This window comes from Ylistrum balloti, unplaced genomic scaffold, assembly GCF_031769215.1.
Source record: "Ylistrum balloti isolate Yb309-2 unplaced genomic scaffold, AGI_CSIRO_Ybal_v1 Utg369572, whole genome shotgun sequence".
Lineage (NCBI taxonomy): Eukaryota > Metazoa > Mollusca > Bivalvia > Pectinida > Pectinidae > Ylistrum > Ylistrum balloti.
The window spans coordinates 578,433-593,937 of NW_026781867.1; the positions used below are offsets into that span (position 1 = coordinate 578,433).

General features: G+C 34.2%; 1 protein-coding gene across 1 annotated transcript; it reads left to right on the forward strand.

Moving 5' to 3' along the window:
- LOC132565214 (leucine-rich repeat-containing protein 74A-like) lies at window positions 1–8,153 on the forward strand. Its single transcript, XM_060229853.1, has 11 exons — window positions 1–529; window positions 897–1,081; window positions 2,674–2,781; window positions 3,286–3,379; window positions 3,641–3,690; window positions 4,964–5,131; window positions 6,222–6,416; window positions 6,744–6,839; window positions 7,004–7,273; window positions 7,579–7,664; window positions 7,997–8,153. The coding sequence occupies exons 1-11, from the start codon at window positions 1–3 to the stop codon at window positions 8,151–8,153; spliced, it is 1,938 nt and encodes a 645-aa protein (XP_060085836.1).
- The last annotated feature ends 7,352 nt before the right edge of the window (window positions 8,154–15,505 follow it).

A 15,505-nucleotide genomic window follows, 5' to 3' on the forward strand; every position in this document is an offset into this window, starting at 1 on the left:
ATGCCGGGGACGGGATCCGCCGGAAGACCAACTCTTGTCAAGCCGCCTCGTCTCCCATCCTCCACCAAACTCCAAAAAGGTTTGGAAGATGGAGGAAAAGGAGAAACGATCAGGAAGGCGACTTCCCGTATCGGAAGCGCCGTCAGTGTCGCGAGTACATCGCGCATGTCCGAAAAGGATGCTGCTGGTCTCATTACTGACTTGACTCGTCTCAAAGCGATCACACATGATATACGTATTCCAGCTAAAGAGTTGCCTCATAGGCGAGCCATTGACCTTGAGGATAGGAATGATGATGGTTTCGAATTTAACGATGGTGTCTTTCAAACAGAAGTTGCCTTGCCAGAAGAGCAGCTTGATATCGTCAAGCGATGGCAGGAAAATACGGAAGTGTCAGACGATGAATCTAACATAGACGATGATATTGAAGATGTTTTTGGTGAGGATGTTTTATCAGTGTCGTCTTTAGGAACAAATCCAGACGATGACGCAGACAAGTACGATACTGATCTCGAAGGGGATGTCGCTGGTAAGTGTTTACATATTGACATATACAGCAATGTGTTGTTATATGATTACTAAGATAAGTACATCATCCTACGTGTATACAGTTAAGTTAAAAGAAGCGACTACTAACAATTGCAAGTTTTTGAATTGACGCATTTTATTTTACTTTCAATGAAGCAACATATTTTAACGAGACAGACATTATTACCATTAATCCAATTTAGAGATAAATATTTCTCTTGTAGAAACAAATTACGTTTGTCAGAATATGTCAGAATGTTGACTTGTGTCATATCTAGATGTATTTAGCACTTTGCTTGAGATCTTGAATGATGCCCACAATTCATGACAGGAAAAAATTAATCACGTTATGTCTTGCTGTATTTCAGACATGCCAGGTTCAGAAAAGCTGGAAGAAGACATGACTCCAAAAGGACGTTATTTAAAAATATGTGAAGATATGGGCATTCAGCCTGCCACCTACTTCATCAAACATATGTCAGAAACTGAACTCGTTATGAAGTTTCACGGACTTGGACCGATAGGCATGAAGGCCATGGCTGAGTCTTTAATGGTATGTCAGGCACAGACTAAATCATGGCGTTTGGTTATCTCTGGTAGGATCTAATATAACGCTATGGTGATTAGTGCAGTAAGATCAAGTAGTGGTGTGTAATTATCGAAAGACAGAATTTACAAGAAATCTATTGAATTATGCTTCTGCCTCTGTAATGATGTTCTTAAGATTAAATAATACTATTAGATATTATATTAATTCAATCGTCACACTATCAAATAACTTTATCAAGACTGCACTGTTTGCCACGATACATTGGACTTTCGTCTATGGCGTTGTATATAAAGCGTTTTGCACACTCTAAATACCCGATACACGTGTTGTATATACGCGATTCATTAAGCACATTGTGTATACTCTCTACATGATACACGTAATGTAATATACTCACTTCGCGATACACGTGTTTACACTCAATTCCTTCGTGCGTCGTATATACTCTGTTCACGATGCTTGTATTCATTTTACCCGTTTTGCACTTTTCCCAATATTTAATTGATATTATACATTATCCTGGTTTCTATTGTTAGATATTACCTAAACTCACTTTATGAAAGACAATGCATTTCCGCATATCATTTGCAATTGCATAGACCTTTACTCTGTTCATGATAAACATTGGCGTGTCTTTGTCATTTAACGAACACACGGCATTATCGTTTGTGGTTGATTATTGGGTAGGTCAATTTCACAAAACAAATGAACCTATGTTCTATGGTTAGATACTGGGTTGCTGATTGTAGACATATTTTACCATGTCAGAAATATACATGGTCATGTCTGTTATGGTTGGATATTGGGTTGTTGAATGTAGATATACTTTTACCTGTGTCACAATACACGTGATCATGTCTGTTATGGTTAGATATTGGGTTGTGATTGTAGATATACTGTTTACCAATGTCACAATATACATGGTCATGTCTGTTATGGTTGGATATTGGGTTGTTGAATGTAGATATACTTTTACCTGTGTCACAATACACGTGATCATGTCTGTTATGGTTAGATATTGGGTTGTGATTGTAGATATACTGTTTACCAATGTCACAATACACATGGTCATGTCTGTTATGGTTGGATATTGGGTTGTTGAATGTAGCTAGACTTTTTATCCATGTCACAATACACACGGTCCTATCCGCTATGTTTGGATATAGGGATGGTGTTTATATATATTCATTAATCTACTCAACACAATATGTTAGATACAGATGTATTCATATATGGCTCAATATGTTTTGTATTCATCAACTTTTCATGTATAATCAAACACTGATAAACTCGTTTCGTCACTGTTTTAAGTTGGGTTCTCAGTTATGGCAAAACTAGAAAAATGTACATACTTATAAGGAAGGCTCACATAATTTTGATAACAATACATAATTATAAATACACTCACTAAATATTATGTTTATTTTTGTGTGATTTTCTATAAAATTGTCAGGTGTAGTATAACTTGTTCAGAAGATCAACATGCATATATATATATATGAATTAGTATGCTACTTGACACTAGCATTACATCAGAATTGATATATTGTTCCATACAAAAGTTTCAGTAATACACTGATTGTTTTTCAATCCAGATAAACACAATATTAGAAAAAATCGACCTGGAGGGGAACTACATTCTAGGAGAGGGCACATCGCACTTGACTAGAGTCTTAAAAGAAAACGTATACGTGACAGAATTGGTGAGTCGTACTGTAAAACATTGAAAATATAAAATGTGTACTTCTACAAAACGGAATATAAATCAAACTTGTGAAAGTATCATTTGGAACATGGTGGAATTTATTCTTCTACAAAATCGGATATAAATATGATTTTCATGATAATCACAATATTGTAAGTAACATGACTGTGATCTTTGATACAAGTACTATATTGCATTGTTATACTATCATCTTGAATTGTTGTCATGCTTGTATATATCTATTGTTGCAGGGCCATATTGTAAACTAGACATTGTCTAAATATGTAACCCTGGTTAAATAATAATAATAAAAAAAAACAAAACAAAAAAACAAAAATAAAAATAAACTAATAAAGTATGATTTGGAATCTGTTGAAAATGTTGATGTAAGTGTATAGCCTTATTTGAGACGGATACTTAATAAACACTGATAAGGTAACTTAAGGGAACTTTACTAGCGTATTTTATTAACATGTGTTAACATCCCCGGCTTCCTTAACAGGTGCTAACGGACAATAAAATGGGCACCGAAGGGGCTAAAGCAATATGTGAACTTCTCAGTGAGAACAAGACGATTATACATCTGAATCTTTCAGGTAAATACAAATTGAACGTGATTAATTCTTGTCGACGGTGGAGCGATATAAATGAATAAAAAAAGTAAAAGATACCGTTTATATAACATATCATAAAAGAAGGTAATTATAAGATATATCTATGTAGACAATGGTCATCGATTATGTAAAATGTTCATGCAACCAAAGGATTTAATTGTTAATTTGATTATAAAGCGTCTTTAATCGTTCTGTCATCGACTTCCATATATCATCTTACTATGATTACTCTCTATTATACAGGGAATGACATTGAAGACAGTGCAGCAGAGTACTTCTACGAAATGCTAACGGTAAGTTATGTAATAAGACAAGTAATTACTTCTGTCATAAAGAACAAAAGTAACCTGTATCTATCTTAACATTATAAACTTTAGCAATGGGCATGTAAGATCAATAGTTATAGGAATACAGATCCTTGTCAGGCAATTTTAAATTCGACTATTACATCAACATTTCATATGAAGTATCGATTATTTTTTGTCAAAATGTGTTCATATTTAAGAATTTAACGGCAGTTTCACTAGTAATTATCGTTACAGAAATACATATGCCAATATGGGTTAATTTTAAGAATTGTAAGGACTTGTATGGAACATCAAATAAATTTCCTTTGAGTACAAAATTATTTTAGGAGAAAATAATATTTTAGTCCCGCAATAACGTTCAAACATTGTCTGCTTTCTGGCTCGCGTTAACAAGATGGCGGCGTCGAGGAGTTCGAGCCGAAGTAGAGTAGTGAATCGGCAACAAATGTTTGTTGATCAGAGGTCTTTTCAATTCATATAACTAAAATTGTGAATTACCCTTACGAATAATTTGCATGGGACATTCATCAATGACAAGGTTAGGTAATTGATCGGAGTTTTATATATGCTTATCTTTTTATAAAATGTTTTTCCCAGATCGCTATATCATATGTCAAAGGACCCCCAAAATGCACAGCAGATATATATAAATACCTATTATCGGTTTACTTGTTAAATATGGATTTACGTAATAATAGTTTTTATGGTAATGACTTTAACTACTATAGAACAACTGATCCGAATACATATTGACTAAACTAGATGATCTGACCACACGAGAACATGTCCATGGTTTACCTCCCGAAATATTTGGATCATATGTGCGTTTGAAAGTGTCCGTGTTGCAAATCATCTAAACGACCCGGAAGTTACTCCAGAAATTTTATCAGTTACTTTTTATAAATTAGCTGCATATGTACTATGCACTGTAGAGCAAACAGTCCATAAATACGATACTGCATACACATCCCGTCATTAATCGTATCTTGTATCATTCGATGTCTCTCCTACATCTCCACTCATATCTTTTTTACTACGAAACTGGTGAATATGAAAATATTTACCAAGATCGTTTCCTTGTACACAGGTTTTTCTTTAACATGTGTTTTTGTCACCGGACCCTTTGGCCAATATTAGGATACTTTAAAAAAGTGTATCATTTCTTGGACACAAATATGTAAATACCTATCAATGGTACGCTTGTAGTAAATGAAAAAGAAACAAGGTAACCTGACCGTAAAATCATTTTTATCCACAGAGAAACGCTGCGATAAAGACCTTGCTGCTCCAACACAATAGTTTCGAAGAGAAAGGAGCGGAATGGTTCGCCATGGCTTTGAATGAAAATGTATCCTTGGAGTCTCTAGACCTCAGTTGGTGTCATTTCCAAACCAAAGGATGTGTTATGATCGTTGAAGCTTTGAGGGTAAGACTGTATACATTTAATGCCAATTTATCTTTGAAAAATATTCTTGCTGGTCGTTAAATTAAAGAAAAAAAATCATCATAATACAGCTATTTGGAAAGGAAGGCAAAATGATCTATGTCTCACTATCTCGTTGAACGTATGAATTACACACGTAAAATAAAGTCTGAATAGAGATGGACAATGATATTGCACCAGTACATTACAATATTACTTTGAACAGTGTATTGTATTAATGTACTGTTAAGGTAATATATTTGGTATACATTGATGGCTCTTTCAAAGGTTTATGGGTAAATGATGTTGTTCCAAGACCTTATGTGGATATAAGAAAAAATAAAGATTCAAGAAAGAACAAAAGAAGTAATTCTAAAAGTGTTCGCATGAAGTCATAACTGGTGAATCGAACAGGAAAAGTATCTAATCATTCGAAAAACTTATTTTTCACGAATCACATTTTTTGGTAATCTATCTGCATGACACGTGTTGATTCATGTTGTACGGGTCAGAATATACACATGTACTTGACGTTGTTTTCAAATGATCAGATATATGTTAATTGCGAAATCCATTGCATCATGAGTAACAGCACCTTCCCATGTAGATTTTGACTTCTCTTTCTATCACTTTGAATTTTCCGCAGTCGTCTCTTCAAAATTTAGTTCTTTAGCATCACTGACAAGCCTTAGGAGAACAGAACACATGTATGATGTAATTTGATTCATTGTCTGGCTCTAACGTATCCAACTCTTAAGTTATATTATTATACAATGAAAAGCCAAAATGACGTGTCTAAAAATCTCGTATGAAATATAAACGCAATAATTCATGATCCTTTATTATAATCTAATCGATTATATAGCAATATCATGCTTTTCCGTGATATTCCACAAAGTATCTTGGCTCTTTATCCGTTGTTTTCATTGTGAAGTGATGATAATCAAAATGTGCTGGTGTATGAAAGAATGCCAAAACAGCATATCAATTTTTTAACACAATTACCACATGATAAATAGCGATATTAAAATGTTAGCAATTCCAATTTACATGCAATCAAATAATTATAGGATTTTGTCTTGTTTCGCTTTAGGAAAATGTTGGACTAAAATACTTCGACATTAGTATGAACGGTTTCGGTCTGGAAGGCGCAAAAGCGATGGAGGAGACCCTTAAGGAGAACAAATACCTTATCAAGTTAAACCTCAGTTACTGCCGCATCCCACTAGAGGGCACGCCACACATCGCTGCTGGGCTACAGACAAATGACACGCTAGAGGAACTTAATGTAAATATTGATATTTAAAAGTAAACTAATGTCATTCTCCTGTATACTATGGAATTGATACATATTATGACTTGCTTTAACACTTCATCAAAATCAAAGAATTTTCCCATAAATTAGAACGAACGGAGAGCGCTTATACGCCGTTGCCCTTTTATTCATATATAATTTCATAACTTGTATATCAAGTATAACACTAAGATTGAAACAGACCGTCCATGCATCCCAAGGATTTTCCTTTGTCTATGAGTTTGAGGTCATTATGTACTATTAATGAAAATATCAATAGCAATCTATCAGCTCGTAATAAATAACACATGTCTATTGCAGATTGGTTTTAATCCGCTGTCAGCAGAAGGGGGCTTTGCGATACTGGTCGGAATCGAGAGGAATACAACAAAAATATTAAAGCTGATTGATTTTGGGGTAATGTTCCATATATCATATTTGGTATTTTGATCGATTCACATTCGAGATTTTTCACTACACTGACAAACTTATTTTTGAACATCATAATGCTTAAATACTTTGTTTTGAAGAAGGGTTGCTGCTGTGTAAATGCTGATCATATTCTGTAATATTTCTTTCAGAATCTTATGATAAGGAAAAATTTCAAAGAATTATGTGATAGGCTGAGGGAAGACCGGCCAATCAAAATAAAGTTTGGTGGCGTGCTAAGTGACCAGCCCCGAGCGAAGAAGAAGGAAGATGACCCGCTTACCAAACTACTTAATGACCCGCTCAACAAGCTCAAGCGGTTCGTGGAGGAGGCAGGGTACAGAATGATCGACCTCTTGAAACAGTTTGACACTGACAACAGCTGGACGATATCATTAGAGGAACTTCAGGAAGGTGTAAAGGTAACTTAATTTTATGAATAAATAACATTTTACGAGAATGTTCGAAAAAGCATAGAATAAAATAGAAAATAGGATATACTTAGTTGTTAAAAGTAGTTCCCCATTTGTGATATAAAGCACATTTTCCGATAATGCTGTGATCTATTGTTTCCTAATTTCACATCCAAATAATGATATTGCAGCAAGTTCATATACATCGTTTTATGATATTTTATTGTGTAATTATCCATATTATTGTCTAAGTGTGCCTTCATCACAATCAAAATCAACACAGTAGAACTTAAAATGTATAATCTTCATTTCAGAAAACTGGCATTGATTTGTCAGACCCTGAAATAAACGAGCTGATGAAGCGCTTGGATAAGGATGGAAATGGAGAAATTGACTTCAGGTAGGTGTTACCTTCGTACGTAATAAACCTTGAATTTGTGTGCTGCAAGGTAATTGTGTTTCTGTTAATGTTCAGTAAGAACCCATGGTATGTTTGCGTATTATTTATGTATAGAAGGTGTTTAATGCTTTCACGTTCGATATCTAATATATATCATGAGTGTGACGGAGAATCAATAGTTTTCACAAGTGTGGTGGACAACTGTAAAATACCGGTATATTTTTCATACCAGTTAAATATGTAAAAATGTATGGTACTCAGTCAATGAAATAAAGGTATTGTGCTTAAAAATTGTGATGCTTTTAACAAATGTGTGCTTTGTCCTTTTGTAGTGAACTGATTGAAGGCGATAATGAGAATCGTTTGGCTAGAAGAGAAGTGAAAAAGTATGTGGAGGAAATGCAGCAAAAGGAAGAACAGAAGGAGAAGCTGGCCAGTGGCGCTGACCCGAAATCTTACATGCAGTTATTGGAAGACACGAGTGCATAGTATCTGTGACACGTATTCTTTATTCTCTCACATATTCTTCCCTGACTGCAGTACTTTATTTAATGGTGTCAGTGCCATGGATATATCTGGAGAGTACAATAGGGACCTCTTACCTCGGACACGGTGACATTCCTATGATTTATAGCAGGACATTTGTTTTTCTAAGAACATTCTGAAGTGTAGAAGGAATTCACAAATAAATTCATGAAATTCGCAACGAATTTTATTGCAAGGGAATCATGTTTTCATACATGAATGTTGATCCTTCGATTGTTCTGTTAACATGTCACAAAATGTTCAGTGATGTATACGAAGCATCATCCCTCCTATTCTGTAGTTCAATAGAAGATTCAACCAGAAATTATGTCAATACCTTTTGTATAGTTTGATTTTAGTGATAAATTGTGTCCACTTTGCACTCTTCTTGGAAATAATTGGTGTGAGATGCTCCATCATAGAAGGAAAGATATTTTAACAGAAAAAGGTCACAAATAACAACATATGTAAAATGGACACCGTTGATCCGCAAATGTGACAGATATGTAGATTTCCTCAGAGGAAGTGATGACGTATCAGAAGAAAGGAGAGGTTCGGAATTGTAAAATTGCATAAAAATGATTAAGCATTAATTAGGTCATTTCATTTCAGAAGTTTGTTTCATATCGTTCTATTTAACAGTCTTTGTGTTAACTTATTATCTCTTTCACAAACCGGTGTCATAATAAGACATTTCGAGATAGCTTTACGATCAGCAAGGATGTCGGAATATGTTTTCTTAAAAGAATTATACACCTCGGCCGCTCGATAAAATTTGATTCGCTTCCTCAAATTTTTGGAAGTAAAGAAATCGAGTCACTGCTAATTATATGTCAGTGCGAACAGTATTTGGTACATGCTTGTTTCGGAGAACATTTAAATGGTTCAATGACATTTCCCCCTTTAAGATGGATTTAGAAAATGTAGATAAGAAAATATGTACAAAATTCATAATAAAGATACTCTTACCTCGAAATTCTTTAAAACTAAAAAATAGTAATTGTCACTTTATCTTTATCAAATGTTATCAATTGCCTATCAGTATTGGAGAAATATGAGTTTAAAGATAATATGTTTGTGATGTTTTCTAATTTCGTATGTGTATCATGGATTTGATGAATGTTAACTTGTTAAGATATTAGTTTTGTTTTCTTCTGTAATCATGTTTATTTATTACTATGTACCCTAGGACTGTCAGTGGCTATGACCACACACAGTTATACCTTGTTTTTAAGGGAAAATGTTATGATAACTAAGATTATTTGTATTGTATACAAAATACGTTTACCTATGCTTTGAATGGTTGAAGGTAGGATGAATGTTTCGCATGTGCATAAGACGAATGGTTCTCATGTAGCAGTTTTGTCCTCTGATTAAAGTCTGTGATACTGGAACTTTGCCAAATAAAACAAACACTGTACAATGAAGATAATAAAATATATACATTTATCGTATGTATCAGTGTCTTACTCCTTTGACTTGTATCGTGCATCAGATATCACGTGTATACACGTGGGTATCACATTCCGGTTTGAATAGAGAGCAGTTATAATGGACACAAAATACAATCTTATGAGAACAGCGCGTGATGATAACTTTGTCGGCTTGAAATATGATTATAAATTAGTTTAATTGTAATTAAAATCCCAAGCCCTAACATATAATTAATACATAAAGTGGATAGAGGGTTTGATGTTTAAATACCATTTATACAGTGCATGGGCACAGTCTTGTCGTTATAAATATTTATATGCCCCGTCATTAATTTGTAATTAAGTATAAATGGAATGAATTTGGATTAGATCTTTGTTTGGTATCTCATTTTATCAAGTATGTCTATAAACAAATTTTTAAATGCACCTATAATTTCGTGAAATTGGTTTTATCAAAGCAGGAATAAAGATGTAATCGAAGCCGAGAATAAGTTTATCTGGAACAAAACAGACAAACAAGGAACTGTTGCATTAACACATCAGATTACAAACTTTGACGTATAAAAGAACAAGAAAAAAAAAAAGAGGAATGAAGAAAAAAATGGGGAAAATAGTCAAGTAGTTTAGAGTATGTTATTATCTTCCTGTATATCATTATCATATCAAAAGCAGAGTATCTCAGTTGTATCTTTTACATCTATCTTCGTATCCTCCCCTCACTCCCATCCCTGGCAACCAAACACACTAAAAACAGACACGCTCGCCTGCATATAGATATTGTTCTTTTTGGATCAAATAACAACATATCTGCAAGTTACATATATTTCGTTACGTACAAATTGGTATTCTTTATAAAAATGTATCTGAATAGATTTTTCATAGCTTCTATACCACCTAGTCCTTATCTGACATAGTAATAAGATGCCAAAAGTTGACAGGACCAGACTACGAAATTCAAAATTTTGGAAATGGCTGCAGGACGAATTTCGGCAATGAAGAATTATTCCAGAATGTAGAATATAAAGGTTTGCTGATTCGATTTAAACATCGAGATCCTCAATACTAGTATGTATTATTAGAACTAGAGATCGAACTCTAAATGTGCGTCATTGCTGACCAAAATTGGCTGTCGAGATGATACTCCTGTCATGTGCCAATTAAAAAAGGAGTGAAACAGGTCGGTCACTGATATGGGTTACCTTAGCCATAGTTCTTTACAAAGTTACTAGTTATACTAATGTTACATAAAAAAATGAAGATAATTGCCTGTTAAAAAAGGTTTGGCAAAGCTTAGACTCCAGCTGGATGTGATTGAGAAGAATAACAATGCTATAACAACATCGGACACGATTGTCTATGTTCACTAGTTTAAACTGTAATCCTATACTACACCGTCTGTAATACACACTCTATCAGATCAAAGTTCATCCGTAAGACTCCAAAATCAAGCAACGTTGTAATATTAAATTGCAATCAATAAAATGGGCATAAAATGGACATTTGTTCAAGTAAAAAATAACAATATATACCTCACTGTATATACTAGATCAGTGATAATAGGTCAGTCACACTATTACAATATATACCTCAATATGTGTGTTAGGATGGTCACACTGTTACGATGTATACCTCAATATGTGTGTTAGGATGGTCACACTATTACAATATATACCTCAATATGTGTGTTAGGATGGTCACACTGTTACAATATATACCTCAATATGTGTGTTAGGATAGTCACACTTACAATATATACCTCAATATGTGTGTTAGGATGGTCACACTGTTACAATATATACCTCAATATGTGTGTTATAATGGTCACACTATTACAATATATACCTCAATATGTGTGTTAGGATGGTCACACTATTACAATATATACCTCAATATGTGTGTTATAATGGTCACACTATTACAATATATACCTCGATATGTGTGTTATAATGGTCACACTATTACAATATATACCTCAATATGTGTGTGTTATGTGTGATGGTCACACTATATACAATATATACCTCAATATGTGTGTTATAATGGTCACACTATTACAATATATACCTCGATATGTGTGTTATAATGGTCACACTATTACAATATATACCTCAATATGTGTGTTAGGATGGTCACACTGTTACAATATATACCTCAATATGTGTGTTATAATGGTCACACTGTTACAATATATACCTCAATATGTGTGTTAGGATGGTCACACTGTTACAATATATACCTCAATATGTGTGTTAGGATGGTCACAATATATACTGTCACACTGTTACAATATATACAATATATATACAATATATATATGTGTGTTAGGATGGTCACACTGTTACAATATATACCTCAATATGTGTGTTAGGATGGTCACACTGTTACAATATATACCTCAATATGTGTGTTAGGATGGTCACACTGTTACAATATATATGGTTGCCTCGCCTCTATACATGTACATCAACGTGTGTAAGCTTGGTGTCCACAAAGTTATATTATATAAATCAATATGTGTAAACTTGGTGGCCCCGCCTTTATACATGTACATCAATGTGTATAAACTTGGTGACCACACCGTTATATTACATACATCAATGTGTGTAAACTTGGTGGCCACAACGTTATATTACATACATCAATGTGTGTAAACTTGGTGGCCACAACGTTATATTACATACATCAATGTGTGTAAACTTGGTGGCCACAACGTTATATTACATACATCAATGTGTGTAAAATTGGTGGCCACAACGTTATATTATATACACCAACGTGTGTAAGCTGAACCACACCGTTATATGCCTACATATTTGTGAGCTTGGTCGGCCACACTGTACTTTGGTACCTATATTAAATGTCTTGAGATGGTGATAATTATCCTGTAAACATGTTAGGCAGAAGTTCACCGCGTGGCGGGAGGCCGCCAAAATATTCGTTAAAGATCATGTTCTTTAGTTCAGGCAGATATATTAAAAAAATCCTGAACTATCTGATAAACGCGATTATCCGATAGCAGTTATCTTAAAATCGATCAAGGCATGATGAACTATGCGTGTGCTAAACTTATAGGGATATAGGAAGGGAAACAACTCTTGTGTCTTTGCATGTTAACGACTTCCAGGACCGATCGATTTTACACTAATATCCACACTATTTGCTAATTACATAGAATCAGAAGTACTTTAAAACAGGATTCTTATAAGAATTGTATCGAATGTAGGATTATATTCATCAAATTACTTCGATATTTTTTGTAAAATTCGTGACGATATAAAATCGAAAATTGCGTTTTATGTCACTCTGTATATCTTTCTTTGGTGACGTCACATTCGATACAAAAATTTAATTTTTAGGAAAAATCTTACGCTTGATTCAATTTTAGATAACACTGACAAAACTTAAGAATTTTTGTTTGTTTGTTTGTTTTTTTTGAACTTCTAAGAAGAAAACGAAAATAACCAGCTTCGTAAATTTCATATGAAATGCAAACCCACGAAATTGACCACTCACTCTGTGTATCTAACCTATAACAAATTGCTTCTAACTTAATTCATTCAATTTGTAAACGATATCAATAAATTTGAATTTCAACTTATAAACTTTTTCTACCCTCGACATTTTACCTTTAAACAAATAAGTAAGTTTATTAGGGTAACATGGTACGTTAACTGATAGGCCGGCCAAAAGTAACAAAAGAATTCATAGATTCCCTTCATTAACATGTAGTTATGAGAGCGAAAAAATCAACTGAAGAAGCTTTCTGATTGAATAAAAATTTGTTAACGATACAAAAAGTATCCGTTCAACAAAGAAGTAAATCGACAGAAATACAGGGAGTTGTCTATGTGTGGATGGCTGACGGCGTTACAGTAGTGTAAACAATACACAGCGGGAGGACGTCGTGTCGGAATAATTGAAGCAATGACCCAGACTTGCTAATGAACCTAAATCAATTAATTCTTTTGCCAGGTATTGTTATCGACGGTACACGGACGAGTTGTAACATTATATGCCAGCAAGTCGAGCTATACAATTCATTTAGGCATATCTTTTTAAAGTGTTATTAGCTCGAACAATAGTTCACACGGGCGACATTGTCTTACATGTATAAAGTTGAAATGTCAGCATCCGCCTGTTGATAACACGAGAAGTAGCCATTGTTTTAGATATTATGATCATAAACGGTATTGTTATTCGCCATGACGTCGCAGTCCATTGTTCTCCGTATGTACATATTGATTGGGTGTGTTCGCACGGCGCTAGGATAATCTTACAGACTTTGTTGAACAAGATTACTATTATATACACACATAACCTGTTGACCGAAATTTGACACCCATCCAAAAACACCATAAACCACAAGGTACCAAAATATGGTCTTAACTAACTAATTTGTAGAATATCAGAATGTCCTTCTCGTGTGGTAGACATAAACGGCTCATAAATCAATGGACGATACCAGTCTTGATGATTATGTTTATTTTATGTAAATATGAAATTTATGAAAATAATGTCCGCTTAGATAAAATGTAGAGTATTTTTTGGAAACAATCCTCACAGTTTATCCAATCATTTAAAAGGCGAAATGCCTCCGTATAACACTCATTCAGATTGCTAATTAATGATAAGAAAAACTTTTTCCAACATTTTTTATGAGTCTAAAAACTTCTTCATGACGTAGATATTGACTTTTCAAACATAGCCTCGGAGGGATTTTTATTGTCCCGTCGTCGGCGATTAACTCAATTCAAGTTGATTTGTCATTACATTACCCAACTATAGCTTCTCCATTAGTCTTATCCTCTACAGAAGCATGTGCCATTGATTTTGTGTTCAGTCATATCAAAGATAACAGTGTCATAATGCAATAGCGTGCTCGGACTCTCTTTCTATCTGGAGAGTAAAACCACATGACTTCAAAAGCCCATTGATAAAACAAATACTAAGAATAAACGATATTTCAAAACAAAGTCGGATAAATAACGTTACATTGGATTACAGGACACGTTGGAATCGTTGTTAATGAGAACTCTTATAGAACAGCCAAAATACCCTGAAAAAAACTGACATTCAGATACCATATATTGGTCTTATATATACTACCTCTGCTGCAATCAAATATGACTGGCAGCAACGATGGTCTGATGTAACAAACTGTTTAAAATTCAAGAAAATATAGTAACTGCAGATCCTAATTGGACAAACTGTGGTGAGGAAGTTGTCTTTTCTGGGCTCCGAACAGGGCGCACTTGCCTATCCCATTCATTTCTTTAAGGGTACGAATACCGAAGTTTCTCCTGAAGATGTCTCCTTTAACACGTTTTCGTTTTTTTCCTCTCTTTACACTATCATACCCATTCCGAGCCAAAAAATGTCTATATAGTAGGGTAGTCCGAAAAGGTGAAATCGTGAGAATGACTTGGAAATTCTCGGTTGACAATATATTCGTTGTTTGATGGTAATACCATTCAACAGACAATTGGCTTGTCCATGGAAGCAAACCGTTACTGTCTTACGAGGCCTAACAAAAAAAAAAAAAAAAAAAATACATCAAAAGCTACAAACACGCCAATATAATCATAATCCAAGCACCAATTTAAAAAAAAAACTAGGGCAAAATCTGATAACGAAAGAATGAAAAGAGAATAAGACCAGGTGTTCTGGAAGAGAAAGCGTCTTCTGCTTCACTGATGATACCCGACATGTCAACTTTGGTCAATCAAAGTAAGTACTGTCAAGTTCCGAAATAAGAACACGTTATAAAGGAATGGAACCAACAGGCAAACTAACGAGCATCAAACACATCCATTTTCATATCCCTTACAGAAATAGTAGAGTGTGTCTTAATGTGATCACTATGACGACCGTAAAACTTTTAGA

What these genes read in the sequence shown, in the direction of transcription:
- LOC132565214 (XM_060229853.1), top strand. Translation starts at nt 1, where the DNA reads ATGCCGGGGACGGGATCCGCCGGAAGACCAACTCTTGTCAAGCCGCCT. An exon ending in TGATCGTTGAAGCTTTGAGG is followed by an intron (nt 5,132 to 6,221) that starts GTAAGACTGTAT and finishes GTTTCGCTTTAG; the next exon opens with GAAAATGTTGGACTAAAATA. An exon ending in TAAAGCTGATTGATTTTGGG is followed by an intron (nt 6,840 to 7,003) that starts GTAATGTTCCAT and finishes TATTTCTTTCAG; the next exon opens with AATCTTATGATAAGGAAAAA.